Source organism: Chelonia mydas, chromosome 1, assembly GCF_015237465.2.
Source record: "Chelonia mydas isolate rCheMyd1 chromosome 1, rCheMyd1.pri.v2, whole genome shotgun sequence".
In the NCBI taxonomy this organism is placed as follows: Eukaryota; Metazoa; Chordata; order Testudines; family Cheloniidae; genus Chelonia; species Chelonia mydas.
This window is the reverse complement of record NC_057849.1, coordinates 240,611,980-240,625,623: the sequence shown is the minus strand read 5'-3', so window position 1 is coordinate 240,625,623 and position 13,644 is coordinate 240,611,980. Positions and strand designations below refer to the sequence as shown.

Below are 13,644 nucleotides of genomic sequence, written 5' to 3'. Positions count from 1 at the left end.
ATGCTGAAATTCACTCCTGTTGAAGAGGGCCAAGAGGTAAGCCCTTTGTCCAAGATTTTCGGGAATCATTAATGATATCGGGGGCCTCCATTTGTGACTTGACGCACCTTAAAGTAGCCTGATTTCCAGAGCTTGGGTGCTCAGCACTTCCTGAAAAATAAGGTCTTAAGTTGGCCACCCAAGAATTGAGGTACCCAAAATCGCTAGAAACTCTTGAAAATCTTGGCCTATATTTTGAGGGCTTAAGTGGGTCTTCAGTGATGCACAGGTCCAAGTGCTGCTCCTCTGCACAGACATCATTTTCACACAAACATAAACAAGTTTTAGATTCATGGGACTCAAAAAAACAACCTTGAAAACTGTGTCATAAAAGCAAGACAAGATGGAAATCCTGACAAAGGAAGGAAGTGTATGTGGGGTGATCCCTGGACCAAGGGTTAGGGTTACTGCCTAAAAATGTTGCAGGACATAGGAGCAACTCTTCCATCAGACCTTGGCATGATTATCCAACAAATTCTTGGAATGTATTGGAGACAATCTTTTATTTCGGAAGGTGGAGAAAGTTACTAGGGGAGAGGCTGTTCTAGATTTGATTTTGACAAATAAGGAGAAACAAGTTGAGAATTTGAAAGCAGAAGGCAGCCTGGGTGAAAGTGACCATGAAATGGTAGAGTTCATGATTCTAAGGAATGGTAGGAGGGAAAAAAGCACAAAAAAGATAATGGATTTCAAGAAGGCAGACTTCAGCAAACTCACAGAGTTGGTAAGATCCCATGGGAAGCAAGTCTAAGGGAAAAAATAGTTAAGAGAGTTGGCAGTTTTTCAAGGAGACATTATTAAGGGCACAAAAGCAAACTATCCCATTGTGCAAGAAAGATAGGAAGTATGGCAAGAGACCACCCTGGTTTAACCAGGAGATTTTCAATTACCAGAAACACAAAACAGTTCCTACAAAAAGTGGAAACTAGGTCAAATTACAAAGGATGAATATAAACAAACAACACAAGCATTCAGGGATAAAATTAGAAAAGCAAAGGCACAAAATGAGATTAAACTAGCTAGAGACATAAAGGGTAACAAGAAAACATTCTATAAATACATTAGAAGTAAGAGGAAGACCAAGAACAAGGTAAGCCCGTTACTCAAGGATGGGGAAAAAACAATAACCAAAAATGTGGAAATGGCAGAAGTATTAAATGACATTTTTGTTTCAGTTTTCACCAAAAAGTGTAGTAGTGATTGGACGTCTAACACGCCAGTGAAAATGAGGTAGAATCTGAGGCTAAAATAGGGAAAGAACAAGTTGAAAATTACTTCGACAAGTTAGATGTCTTCAAGTCACCAGGGCCTGATGTAATACATCCTAGAATACTCAAGGAGCTGACTGAGGAGATATCTGAGCCATTAGAGATTATCTTCAAAAAGTCATGGAAGATGGGAGAGATTCCAGAGGACTGGAAAAAGGCAAATATAATACCAGTCTATAAAAAGGGGAATAAGGACAACCCAGTCAATTACAGACCAGTTAGCTAAACTTCGGTACCCAGAAAGATAATGCAGCAAATAATTAAGCAATCAATTTGCAAACACCTAGAAGATAATAAGGTGATAAGTAACAGTCAGTACGGATTTGTCAAGAACAAATCATCTCAAACCAACCTAATAGATTTCTTTGACAGGGTAACAAGCTTTTGGATAGGGGGGAAAACAGTAGATGTGCTATATCTTGACTTTAGTAAGGCTTTTGATACCGCCTCGCGTGACCTTCGCATAAACAAACAAGGGAAATACAACCTGGATGGAGCTACTATAAGGTGAGTGCATAACTGGTTGGAAAACTGTTCCCAGAGAGTAGTTATCAGTGGTTCACAGTCATGCTGGAAGGGCATATAGAGTGGAGTCCGGTTCCATTCAATATCTTCGTCAATGATTTAGATAATGGCAAAGAGAGTACACGTATAAAGTTTGTGGACAATACCAACCTGGGAGGGGTTGCAAGTGCTTTGGTGGATAGGATTCAAATTGAAAATCGTTTGGACAAACTGGAGAAATGGTCTGAAGTAAATAGGATGAAATTTAATAAGGACAAATGCGAAGTACTCCACTTAGGAAGGAACAATCAGTTGCACACATACAAAATGGGAAATGACTGCCTAGGAAGGAGTACTGTGGAAAGGGATGTGGGAGTTACAGTGGATCACAAGCTAAATATGAGTCAACAGTATAACACTGTTGCAAAAAAAGCTAAAGTGTTGTAAGAAAGACACAAGTAATTCTTCTGCTCTACTCTGCGCTGATACGGTCTCAACTGGAGTATTGTGTCCAGTTCTGGGCGCCACATTTCAGGAAAGATGTGGACAGATTGGAGAAAGTCCAGAGGAGAGCAATAAAAATGATTAAAAGTCTAGAAAACATGACCTATGAGGGAAGATTGAAAAAGTTTGGTGTGTTTAGTCTGGAAAAGAGACGACTGAGGGGGATATGATAACAGTTTTCAAATACATAAAGTGTTACAAGGAGGAGGGAGAAAAATCTTTTTTGTTAACCTCTGGGTATGGGACAAGAAGCAATGGGCTTAAATTTTAGCAAGGAAGGTTTAGGTTGGACATTAGAAAAAACTTTCTAACTGTCAGGGTAGTTAAGCACTGCAATAACTTGCCTAGGGAGGTTGTGGAATCTCTGTCATTGGAGATTTTTAAGAGCAGATTCAACAAAGACCTGTCAGGGATGGTCTAGATCAGTGGTTCCCAAACTTGTTCCGCCGCTTGTGCAGGGAAAGCCCCTGGCGGGCCGGGCCAGTTTGTTTACCTGCCGCATCTGCAGGTTCGGCCAATCGCGGCTCCCAGTGGCCGCGGTTCGCTGCTCCAGGCCAATGGGAACTGCTGGAACTGGCGTGGGCTGAGGAACGTACTGGCCACCACTTCCAGCAGCTCCCATTGGCCGCTGGGAGCTGCGATCAGCCGAACCTGCGGAAGCGGCAGGTAAACAAACTGGCCCGGCCCAGCAGCGGCTTTCCCTGCACAAGCGGAGGAACAAGTTTGGGAACCACTGGTCTAGATAATACTTAGTCCTGCTTTGAGTGCAGGGGAGGGACTAGATGACCTCTCAAGGTCCCTTCCAGTCCTATAATTTTATGATTCTATGATACAGGGCCATTCCACTCACAGAATGTGAATTGTATGAGCTAATCCCTGGGCAGAGTGCTGGATGCAGGAGGGAGCAGATCCAGTGGTAGAGCAGAAGGCAGGGGCCACTCTGTAGGCTATGGATCTGTGGATTGTGTGCGTGAGGAGGAGCACTCCCCAGTCAGGGAGTTTTGACCCCATTCCCTTCCCTCCAACTCCACAGGGCACCATACAATGCCATGCCAGGGCATAGAGGGATGGAGTAAGTCCAAGTCCAGAACTCCCAGCTGGATCAGGACATTCTGACCCTATTCCCTTCCTTGCCTGCTTCAAGATCCCACCTGAGCACTTCCCACAAGATACCTGTTCCCCTCTCAGGCTCCATGAATGGATTTATTCTGCACTGAAACTGGGTCTGAGCGTCAGCAGGGATGCCATCCCCAGTGAAAAACTTGGTACATGGTCATTGGTGTGTAGCTAAGAGATAGACAACTCCAATTCGCACACCTATACAGAAGTTACTTTTCAGACACACCTATCCCATAGGTGGCCCCACAAGAAGGCCATTTTGGGGCTGTCCCGTGTGGAACACTGCTCTTATACCTGACTGAGGTCCTATCTGCTGGTCAGAAAATATTGGGGTCCTAGGTGCATGAGAGAACTAGAGCAAGTGAAAATAACAGATTCCAGGATGTATACGGCTGCTGTTACAAGCCACCTGCTCTGAAATGACTTTGTAACCTGGAAATGTCACTTCAATGCCAGTTCTCACTTTCCTCTGGAGCTCTCATCTCTCCTCCAACATCATCTGCAACACCACACTGTCCTCAGTGCCATGCTGGGGTGCAAAAGGCTAAGACATGTCAGGGTCAATGCTGGGTTGCTGGTCGAATATGCCTAGGTGAGGATGAAGGATTGTACCTCCAGCAACAAGCACCCCCCTTGATACCATGATGGCGTTTTAGGGAGTATATAGGGGATATGGCACATACAGCATCATAGGACACCACGTAACACAGAGGCCGGCAAACTACGGCCCGTGGGCCACATCCAGCCCACAGGACTATCCTGCCCAGCCCCTGAGCTCCTGGCCCAGGAGGCTCGCCCCTCCCCCGCTGTTCTACCTCCCCCGCAGCCACACCACCACATGGGCAGCAGGTTGCGAGCTCCTGCTGCTCCAAGTGGCATGGTAAGGGGGCAGCGGCGGCCCGTGGCGGTGCGGGAGTTGGGTAGGAGGTCCCAGAGGGCAGTCAGGGGACAGGGAGCAGGGGGCAATTGGATGGGGCAGAAATTCTGGGGTAGTCAGAGGTCAGGGAACGGGGGTTTGGATAGGGCGTGGGAGTTCCGGGGAGGGCCTGTCAGGGGGCAGGGGTGTGGATATGTTGGGGCAGTCAGGGGACAGGGAGCAGAGGGGGTTGGTAAGGGGGTGGGATCCCAGGGGGGCGGTTTGGGGTGGGGGGTCCTAGGAGGGGGCGGTCAGGGGACGAGGAGCTGGGGGGGTTGGATGGGTCGGGGGTTCTGAGGGGGACAGTCAGGGGGCGGGAAGTGGGAGGGGGCAAATAGGGGGCAGGGTGGGGACCAGGCTGTTTGGGGGGCACAGCCATCCCTTCCCCACCCTCCATACAGTTTCGCACCCCGATGTGGCCCTCGGGCCAAAAAGTTTGCCCACCCCTGACATAACATCATCCCAGGGTGTGTCAGGATGGAGCATGCCCACATTATAAAGGATGTCTCCTCCACCAGCACAAGGGAATCTTAGATCTATGGCTCTGTATAAATGACTGCTAATAATAATAATAATAATAATAATGCTGTGTTCATGGCTGAAGGACAGCAGCTCCAGCAGCACAGCACCCCTTATGCCTATCCAGATTGCTGAGGGGTATCCAGTAGCCACCAATATTCTGTATTCCTGGTTGGTGCATCCATTGTACAGCACTTAGGACTAATTATTCCTTAAAGGTACTTTATGCTATATTAATTGACAATCATCTGGAATTTGAATCCATAGCCAAAATACAGCTGGTTTCATGCTGTGACAGCCTTGCTGTTCATTAGAGGGTGTGTGGTGGACTTTAGTACAGAAGAGGGGCTGAAGAACACAACGAAAAAGGAGACGTTATTGTACTACAGAAAATACCACCTGTGGTCAGCAGGAAACTAGGGCCTGGGACATTCCTTTCTGGCAGTATGGATTGGGATCATAAATTATGAAGACAGTCACTGCACATTGTCCTTATGGAGTTTAAAATAGAGTCTTGATCAGCCAGGCTAGGGGGCAGTGCCATGAAAGGGCTCCCCTGTTAGATCCTTCCCATGCTGACTGAAACCAACCGTGGAGTTGGGGACACGCAAGCAGCGCCAGGGGAGGTCAAAGCGCAGGGGCGGGAGCAGCTACGGAGCAGGATGAATAGGTTCTGCCCTCTGCCTAGACAGCAGCATCTGAGACTCTCCCATTCAGTGAGGTCTTCGGTTTTAGTCCATTGTTCTGAACATCCACTTCTTGTGTGGGCTGAGTCATCTGCTGAAAACGCTGTCCAGAAACAAACAAACAAAGATTACAGGAAGGACACAAGTACCCAGGAGAAAATGAGGAGACCCTTTCACCACCACCACCACCTCCACACATGGCATGTGGCTGAAGCTGAAGGTCACAACCCTTCTTTCTAAATTGAAGAGAGGTCCCTAGTTACAGAAAGAGGGCTACCAAGGGGATAGTGAACACTGAAGGTGATTAGGACAATTGCTCCAGATACCAGATACCTTTATTTGGCAATGTAATCACTTCCCCTTTGCTCTTCTATTACACACAGTTCTCTCTTCTGAATAACAGAGAGCACCATTACAAAAAGAAAAGGAGGACTTGTGGCACCTTAGAGACTAACCAATTTATCTGAGCATAAGCTTTCGTGAGCTACAGCTCACTTCATCTGATGCAACGATGAAGTGAGCTGTAGCTCACGAAAGCTTATGCTCAAATAAATTGGTTAGTCTTTAAGGTGCCACTAGTACTCCTTTTCTTTTTGCGAATACAGACTAACATGGCTGCTACTCTGAAACCCACCATTACAAAGTAAACCAGTAGTTACCGCACAGTTGTAGCAGCACCTAGATGCTAAAGCTAGTCAAAATTTTAAAATTTGTTACCAAAAACGTCAAGGTTCTTCCCATTTCACAGGATTCAAAATGGACCCACTTTTCATTTTCTATTCCATTTTTCATGAAATTCTCATTAAAAATGTTATCCAATGGTTACAGAATGCCAAGGAATTTACAGTTTATGGCTCTGATCCTGCATGGCCCTTTGTGCCAGCATGGATTCCCATTTATATCAACCTGACAGGATCAAAGTCTAAATAAAACTGAGGTCCATTGGTAGAGCTGTGTCCGGAAGACACCCCGGGAGATGGAATGTGGGAGAGAGCAGTCCCTCAGGCAGAGGGGCACTGGTTGTCTGAGCAATATGGGTTGAAGCCTAGGGTTGAATGGACATGGAGGCTGAATTCCAGGAGGGGAAGCGGTGCTTTAAATTATGGAACATGAGGTAGAGAGGAAGGGGGCCTGAAGTGAATGGACATCACTGAGCTGGAGAAGAGCCCCTCCAGGAGAGGGAAGAGCCCCCGTACTCAGACATATCTGAAGTGTTTCTTGCCAGGTGAAGGCCCTGAAATGTTTAGGGAGACTCTCCTGCCATTCATGCTCAGTAGGATTAAAATATCTTATAATCTTTCCTGTCTGTCAAAACCCTTTTATTCTGCATTGACATCTAATTTCCCTCCAGCCTTAGCTCTGTTACAAGCTAATCCTCTCTCTCTCACATGCACACACATACACAAACACTGTCTATCTCCCTACTGCCACCAGCTGTTTAATGCTAGTGCAATGGATTATGGAGGCCGGGGGCCTGGGTGTGTGTGTTGGCTGCCTCCGAAAAGAGTGACATTCCACTGAACTGGCAGAACGGTCAGTGCACATGGGGATATCGAGTCTGATCGAGTGAGCAAAGGGAGGGGAAGGTAAATAGAAGCCAATCACACTGTTATTATTTCTAATTCCCATTGACTGACATTGTCAGTACGCACCAGACGCTAAGGTTGCTCCAGGAGCAACAGAATATAACCGCGTTCCATGGGCCTTGCAAGACAGGGACTCAGTGGAAATGTGGACAACAGGTGGGATCTCAGGTTACAGATGGATTCAGAGGCACACCTACAGGGATTCAGCTCACTTAGGGGCAGATTGTGATATCCCTAATCGCTTGGTATAGTACAAGTCGCCCTGCTGAAGTCAGCGGAACTACTTGAGGATTTAGATGCTACTCATTGAGAGTCAGGACATTACAATCTGGCCTTCCCAGCCTGCTCCTGCTCCCAGTGAAGTCAAGAGAACACTGTCCTCAGCTTCAATGAGAATAGAATTGGAACCAAACACAGGGAGGAACTGATGCCCGCGTTAGGAGACAAGAAGGGATTTCCCCCCATGGCACATTACCAGTGAGTGGCGGGGAGGGGTGGTGAGTGTTCATACCATCCTATGGAGCTCTGAGCAAGGATCATCTGTAAGGATCAGAGATGGATCTGAGTGGGGATTGTTCGCTTTAATTCTCAACACGATGAGCAGCCTATTGATATCAACAGAGAGAAGGGTAATGCCCTGTGACTGCCTTTGACAATCTCTTCTTATGGCCCTAAAGGAAATGACATTATGGTGGGGTCTATGTTGGTGCAGCACTGGGGCCTCTCTCAGTCTTTCTTTCATTTTTAAAGTGAATTGAATGCTGGCGAAAGATAGGAGACTGACAGCCCTTTTTATCCATGAGACAGCCGGCTCCAGTGCAAACCTCCCTCACCAATAGACCTTGGCTCTGAGCTAGTTCAGGCTTCTCGCTCAGTTAGAACGTGACATCTTTGCTGAGATTGCCTGTTAGTGACTTTCATAGCTAGAACCATGGAGGAACTGGAATATCCACAGTTTCAAACATTTGCTTTCATTCCAAATTGGAACAAAAAAGAATTTAGAACTTTCCCATGAAACGAGACTCATGAAAAGATTTTGTTTCAGGACAGTCAAAAACATTTCCTTTTGATTTTGACTTTTTTTGAAAAACAAAATGTTGATAATATTAAATACATTTCAAAATGACTTTTCATTTTGAAATGAAAAAATCAAAAAGTTCCATTTCTGAAATGGTCCAGACAGAATGTTCTGACCTTCGCAAAACACATCATTTCAATTTCTTTTTTCAAAACAAAATTTGTCAGAATCAACATGTCCCCCCGGAAAGTTGTGTTTCTGACAAACCAGCATGTTCCAATGGGAAAACATTCTGTTGGAAGATTTTCAAACATCTCTCTATGTAACGGTGATAGGCTGATGTGAACAGCAATCTGCTAGGAATGGGACCAAGATTCCCTCGACTTATTTCACATAAGACACCAAACAGGAATGAGAAGGTAACAATTTTTGGTCACTACTGACCTGTGAGGGACTGTAACCAACAGGTAAAGGCACATATCTCCTCACTCCAATCCCCTAAGTCATTCATTTGCCTCAGTGAGAAAGGGCTTTCTATTGGCTTACATGGAACGTGTTGTGTAGAAAGCATAAGGAGCAGATCAGAAGAGCGCAGAGGGTGTTGGGGGAAGAGGTGGGAGTATCTGGAAGTCTTGGTTTACAAAGACTACAGCAGTCAGTGCCATGACACAGGGGCTGAGTGACGTTCATAGTGGGTTGCTGGTGGGAAATTCACTCTGGACAGACAATTGAGCAGAGGCAGAAGTTGGAAAGTTGCTTTTACCTGCCTGACGGTCCCCTGGGAGATGAAGAAGTAGTACAGCATATAGCCCGGAATCAGCACCATGGAAGACAGAGCCATGAGCCAGCCGATGCCCTGTCCCCATGTGGGATAGACATATTTCCCCAGAGTCAGAGGGGTCATTTCAACCACACTGAAGAAGAAAACACCCTGAAGAAACAGGATCAGCAGTCACAGCATCGTATGGCACAAGCAGAAATATTCACTGACTGTCCTTTTGAGAGTTCCCTAAATTCTCACTATGAGTTCTAGTGAATAATCACACACCATTCCCAACAGCCCCCTCCGCCCCCCCAGCCAGGGCTCCCGCACCATTCCCAACAGCCCTCTCTGCCCCCCCAGCCAGGGCTCCCGCACCATTCCCAACAGCTCTCCCCCACACAGCCAGGGTTTCCACACCGTTCCCATCAGCCGCCCGCCCCACAGCCAGGGCTCCCACACCGTTCCCAACAGCCCCCCTCCTCCCAGCCAGGGCTCCCACACCATTCCCAACAGCCCCCTTCCCTCCCAGCCAGGGCTCCCACACCATTCCCAACTGCCCCCGCTCCCCAGCCATGGCCCAAGAGCTGCCCCCAAAAGCCAGGGCTCCCAGATCAGTCCCAACAGCTCCTCCCACAGCCAGGGCTCCTGCACCAACTGCACCTTTCTCTCTAATCTTCTCATTCCACCAGAGATTGTTTCTACCCCATTTCCTACAGCAATTCTGGCTGAGAGAGGCTGAGAATGCATGGTAATGTTTTCCCCATGGTCAGTGCCCCTAAACTTCCCTGCCCCAGCCAGGGCACTTACACCCCTCCCTACTTAGGCTTCTGCTGCACACTGCACTCCCAAACCATTTCCTAAACAGCTTCCTCTTAGCTGATTCTCAGGAGCTAGGAACTTCCCACAGCCAGTATTCCTGCGGCAATGCCAATAGCATCTCCTGCTGGGAGAGGAAGGGTTGGAGGGGGCGGAGGAGCTGAGAGCTCATCAGTACCAATTCTATTATTCCTGCTGAGAGAGGCTTGGGAGGGGCTGAGGCTGGAGCTGGAGTGGCTGAAAGTTTTCACCACAGCCAACAATGATTTTTAAAGTCATAAATCACCAGTTCAGCTTCTGAAATATCAAACACAGGAGTAATGTATGAGTGGTTTGAGCATTGGCCTGCTAAACCCAGGGTTGTGAGTTCAATCCTTGAGGGGGCCATTTAGGGATCTGGGGCAAAAATTGGGGATTGGTCCTGCTTTGAGCAGGGGGTTGGACTAGATGACCTCCTGAGGTCCCTTCCAACCCTGATAGTCTATATTCTATGATTCTAGGCCAAGCTCCCCGCTCTCTTCTGAGAATCAGTTGCAGGGATTCAGTTGGGAGAATAAAAGAGGCTCCACATATTTCTTTTCCTGCCAGTCACTTTGACTCTTCTTAGGACCAACTTGCATTTAATGCCAGATCTGGATTTGGATTGGAGATACCTTGAATAAAAATTTAGTGCTTCCCCCACCCACAGAATGATCCCAGTGAGGTGGCCCTTCTAGATCAACCTCCCCAAAGAGAGTTGCTTTGTTCTCACCACGCAAACGAGGGGAGTGAAGAAGGCCCAGCAGAGCTTCCACCAGCTGCAAGGTTGGTAGCCAATCATCTCTTCAATGTTCATGTAAAATCTGTTCACACCTACAGTGAGAAATGTGCATTAACAGCAGCAATGATATCTCAGCACCATTCTCATCACCTCTGTCCAGTGACCCAACACAGAACAGGAGAAGGAGGACAAGTGAGATCAGAGAGGAGAGCAGGCATTTAAGGTGAGCATGGAGAAGTGTAACGCTGACTCCCCAGATAAAAAGTAGAGGCCACAGACACAAACACTGGACTCTATCTTAATGGGAACCTGGATAATTTTATTTCCACTAAAAACATCTACAGCTTCCCAAGCTAAGACAGTGATAGTAATCAACTAGTAAAGGTCTAGATCATAAGATAGACTAGGTCATAGATTGACCTTGGAGGGGTCAAGAAGGAATTCCCTGACACCCCAGCACTGCACAATTGGATGGGCAAGTTACTGAAGAGGGGGGACTCTGAAGCATCAGACATTGGACACTGCCAGGATACCAGGGCAGATGGCTCAGCAGTCAGATTTGGCCTAACAAATTCTATATTCGTATCATGCCCTCAAGAAATCCAATTCTAGAGGCCTGTGCATATTTCCATTTGTATAGGAATCTCTGTGAACATGTGCTCAGCTGAGTGGCTGTCTGAGGAAGCAAGATGAAAAATCCCGGGGGTTTTCAAAAGCTTTCAGCTTTGGCCCAACACTATAGTCAGTTGTCCATCTCCCACTGACTTCAATGGCTAGTGTTGAGGGCTTTTGCAAATAGCACCTTCTGTGCCTGCAGATAAGAAGCAAAGGAACAAGGTGAGTTGCACTTACCATAACACCAGGAAATTGAGATGGTCTCAAAGAAGACGAGGAAGAGAAGACACATGCCACTGGCTGAATAATAATCAAACAGCTTGAAGACATAAATGCCACCCTGAGGAGACAAAGCCAAAGGGAGGGGGCCTGGTTATAGAGTACAGCCTGGGTGGGGAGCTGAGGATTAATACGATCAATACTTTTATCTAATCATTCTGCCTGTGTGTGTTAATTTCCTTGGCCTATGGAAGCCAACAAAGATGCATCATTTTGTTATAATCAAATTCCTGCCATTTTAACAGACGTACTCTGGAATGTGGTCAAGGAGTGAGTGTTCAAGCCTGGCTGAGGGCAGGGAGACAAGCAGGACTCTCGTGTGGCTGCCTTCCCCCTCTAGTGTGAGGTGAAACCACTTTGTAAAATGAATCCATTCTGTCCCTCCTGCTGCACTCCAGATGCCTCTGTAGACGTTCCATGTTCTGTGACTCATCCAGCACGAAGTCACAAAATGGGAAATCCACACCCTGGCCTCCATGTCATCGAGCCGGGCCCTGAAGTCTGCACACAAAGCCTGAGCCTCACTGCCATACACCCAGTATACAGATGTCTGCATTAGGTCACTCACTAGGGCATGTAAATATGGAGCCTGGGCCTTAGTGTCACTGCCCCGGAGCTCCACCAGACCTGCTCTTTTTTGGTTTATCTCAATCTTCTGCTTAGAGAATGTGTCACCCTCCAGGGCATAGGCCCATCCTCGAAGCAACAGGAGTCCCAGCTAGACTGACCACAAGGATGATGATAACTTACTGAAATTTAATGTGTAGACTGCAGCTTGCTGGATAGATGACAGTGCTGGGCAAAGCCCAGACCAACAGTGGCCCTAGTGTCTTTCACAGACAATGGCCCTTCCCCCAGGCTTCCTCTGCTGCTGTTATACAAAAAGGTGGATGGAAGAGCACCAGGAACAGGAGCTGGAGTGAGCACAGGGAGAGGTACCTGGGTGATGTTGGAGAATCCAACAATGTAGGAGATAAGACAGACCACAGCAATGAAGAGCTTCTTCCTGGCCCTCAGGAGATAGGGATACTCATCTAACAGGGCTGTGACAAACCCCTCCACAGTGCAGAACTGCAGGAGGAAAGACACACACAAACATATCACCACCCTCTGCATTCCCTTGAAACACTCCTCCTCCTCCCCCGACTCCCCCGGTGTGGTGCCACCTCCCTCCCCTCTAGAGAATGCACCACCTCTCAGCCTGGATTTGTGTTACTTCTTCTATCTCTGTGTCCGACTGACCACTGCTTCCCTGCTGCCTTCACCTCATTTCCAGCATGTAGTGACGGTGCTGAAGGACCACCATGCTGAAGCCTGGTGTGGGTGTGGGTGTCAAAATCTGTTCCTTTCACTTGACTGCAGGAGTTACCACAGGTAGCTGGATAATGATTGGTGTTGTGGAGAAGGAAAGGGGCTGGTGTGGAAGTGAAGGGGAGCGTGGCTGACAGGGAGGACTGTATATGCAAAGTAACAGGGGGAAGGTAGGGGGGGAAAGAGAAGGGCCTGGGTATGGGAGACCATCAAGTGGGGGAAGATATGGGTGTGGAAAGCTATGAGCAAGAGGGTAAATGGCAAGGGAACTGGAAGTCACTTCAGATTAAGAGTGGTGTACGGGAGGAGAGAGAAGTGGGCACGGGGAGTTACTGGAGCAGATATGCATGGGGGAAGTCCTAGGGGAGTTGTGTGAGGAGTAGTGGGGGGGGGAGAGGAAGGCTGAAGCAGTAAATACCGACGGGATACACACCTCTCCACATCCTAACCAGACCACATGGAACACACAGGAAGAGATGGCCAAATTGTGCAATGCTGCTAGTGCAATCCGCACCTGGCTGGGGGCTAGGAAGCCCCCAGGTCTAATCCTGACACTGGCCTGCTACGTGACCTTGAACAAGTCATTAAGGCTAAACGTTTCAAACCTGGGTGCCTAAAGTTAGACACCCAAATAGAACATTTAGGCACCTAAACAAAAATGGCCTGATTTATAGCCGTGCTGAGCTTCCGCGGCTCCCACTGACGTCTGCTGGAGTTGCGAGTGCTCCATACCTCTGAAGAGCAGGCCATTGCGGTGTTTCCTATTTGACATTGCTTAGGCTGCTGGTGTGCAGAGTCCACGGCCTATCGTGCTGACCAATAGTGTCTCAGTGGTTCCTTTTACTCACCCCTCCCTGCCCATCTATCTGTCTGACTCCATCTGTTCTCTCTTGCTGTATGTTCAGAGTATAAGATTTTGGGGGCAGTGACAGTCTTTTGTT

General features: G+C 47.7%; 1 protein-coding gene across 1 annotated transcript in view; it reads right to left on the bottom strand.

Moving 5' to 3' along the window:
- Positions 1–5,504: 5,504 nt before the first annotated feature.
- The window catches only part of LOC102943816 (sodium- and chloride-dependent GABA transporter 1), a 31,614-nt gene continuing 23,474 nt past the window's right edge, over positions 5,505–13,644 (bottom strand). The window contains exons 10-14 of the mRNA XM_007070824.3: positions 12,332–12,463; positions 11,351–11,453; positions 10,490–10,590; positions 8,923–9,090; positions 5,505–5,658 (exon numbers count right to left, since the gene is read on the bottom strand). Of these exons, the coding sequence (XP_007070886.2) occupies positions 5,554–5,658; positions 8,923–9,090; positions 10,490–10,590; positions 11,351–11,453; positions 12,332–12,463 (609 nt within the window). The 3' untranslated portion in view covers positions 5,505–5,553. The remainder of the gene's footprint in view (positions 5,659–8,922; positions 9,091–10,489; positions 10,591–11,350; positions 11,454–12,331; positions 12,464–13,644) is intronic.